This window comes from Palaemon carinicauda, chromosome 21, assembly GCF_036898095.1.
Source record: "Palaemon carinicauda isolate YSFRI2023 chromosome 21, ASM3689809v2, whole genome shotgun sequence".
NCBI lineage: Eukaryota > Metazoa > Arthropoda > Malacostraca > Decapoda > Palaemonidae > Palaemon > Palaemon carinicauda.
In genome coordinates this window covers 119,740,426-119,742,059 of record NC_090745.1, presented here as the reverse complement: position 1 = coordinate 119,742,059, position 1,634 = coordinate 119,740,426, and the positions used below count along the sequence as shown (strand labels likewise).

Here is a 1,634-nt window from a genome sequence, read left to right as displayed (position 1 = left end):
TAATACCAATCGAATTAAAATACGCTAAGCCACAGCCAATGGAGAAAAGACAATCGGGAAAATGGTCGAAGGTATCTTTGAACCGCACGAGACGATCTAAACGGCTCCCACGGCGGCAGATAACAAACCATTAAACGTGAACGATGGAAAAGGGAAATCATAATGATTATGTCACAGAGGGGACGTTTTATCCAAAACCGGATCGCCAGTAAATCTTTAAGGGGGGAGGGATGTTCTAAGGGATGCGCCCTCAGTTGAGGGGATAGAGAGGGACAGAGGAGAGGGAGGGGTGCGCCCCCAGTTGGGGGATAGGGAGGGACAGAGGAGAGGGAGGGGTGCGCCCTCAGTTGGGAGATAGGGAGGGGTGCGCCCCCAATTGGGGAATAGGGAGGGACAGAGGAGAGGCAGGGGTGCGCCCCCAGTTGGGGTATAGGGAGGGACAGAGGAGAGGCAGGGGTGCACCCCCAGTTGGGGAATAGGGAGGGGTGCGCCCCCAGTTGGGGGATAGAGAGGGACAGAGGAGAGGCAGGGGTACGCCCCCAGTTGGGGGATATGGAGGGGTGCGCCCCCAGTTGGGGGATAGGGAGGGGTGCGCCCCCAGTTGGGGATAGGGAGGGGTGCGCCCCCAGTTGGGGGATAGAGAGGGACAGCGAGAGGGAGGGGTGCACCCCCAGTTGGGGAATAGAGAGGGACTGCGGAGAGGAAGGGGTGCACCCCCAGTTGGAGGATGGGGGGGGACAGAGGAGAGGGAGGGGCTCGCTCCGTAAGCTCATTGCCGGATCCACGGTAAATCTTTTGCCCGTTTAGTCCAGGGTTTCTTCTTCGCGATAAACCGCGATATATGAGAACATTTGCATTGTCTTCCGTGGCATATTTATGTTCGCTCAATAAACGCTGACCTGTCACGGAGACTGGCATCGTCGTCCACCGGCTAACTCCTCTTCTCGGGATGTAGGGAAACGGAACATGATAACGACTTGACATATATGTTCATGGATCTTGAAATTCCCATTAATTACCATAGATTATGTGTAGTATTTAATGGTTTAAAGGTTTATAGGCCGCTCATGAATGGCAGAGGCAAGGGATAGTCACATTGCCCTATCAGGCAGGACAATGCCCTAGAGGCTGACCATATTATATATGATCAGCACCTAAGCCTCCTCTCTCCATCCAAGGTAGGACCAAGGAGGGACAGGCAATGGCTGCTGATGACTCAGAAGATAGACCTATAGGCTCCCCCAAAACCCCCATCCTTAGCTCACAAGGATGGTGAGGTTGCAGCGACAAAGGAACTTAAAAAGAGTTTGAGCAGGACTTGGTAATCACCAAGCAAGGACGCTACCACCAGGCCACCACAAGCCTTGGTCTCAGAATAGCAGTGACACCAGTAACACTACAATTAGTGGTATTAATAGCAAAAAAAATATTCCTCCTAAATTTAAGTTTTACTGAAAAAAAAAAAACTCGAAATACGATTGTGACAAGCCTCCTGCCTGGCATTCGCATGGCAGAAGATCGACCCCAGCCCGAGACCGTGAGCTTCAGCTGTTTACTGGAGAGGCCACTGCCAGTTGGGTAGTACAGTGGGGGGGGGGGGGGGGGGCTTGCCTGGCTGACGTTTTGGTGAGTAT

At 53.1% G+C, this 1,634-nt stretch overlaps 1 protein-coding gene across 1 annotated transcript; it reads right to left on the bottom strand.

Moving 5' to 3' along the window:
* Positions 1-216: 216 nt before the first annotated feature.
* LOC137615104 (splicing factor 3A subunit 2-like) lies at positions 217-918 on the bottom strand. The gene has a single exon (XM_068344735.1). It carries the CDS (start codon positions 916-918, stop codon positions 217-219), a length of 702 nt encoding a protein of 233 aa, XP_068200836.1.
* Positions 919-1,634: the final 716 nt, after the last annotated feature.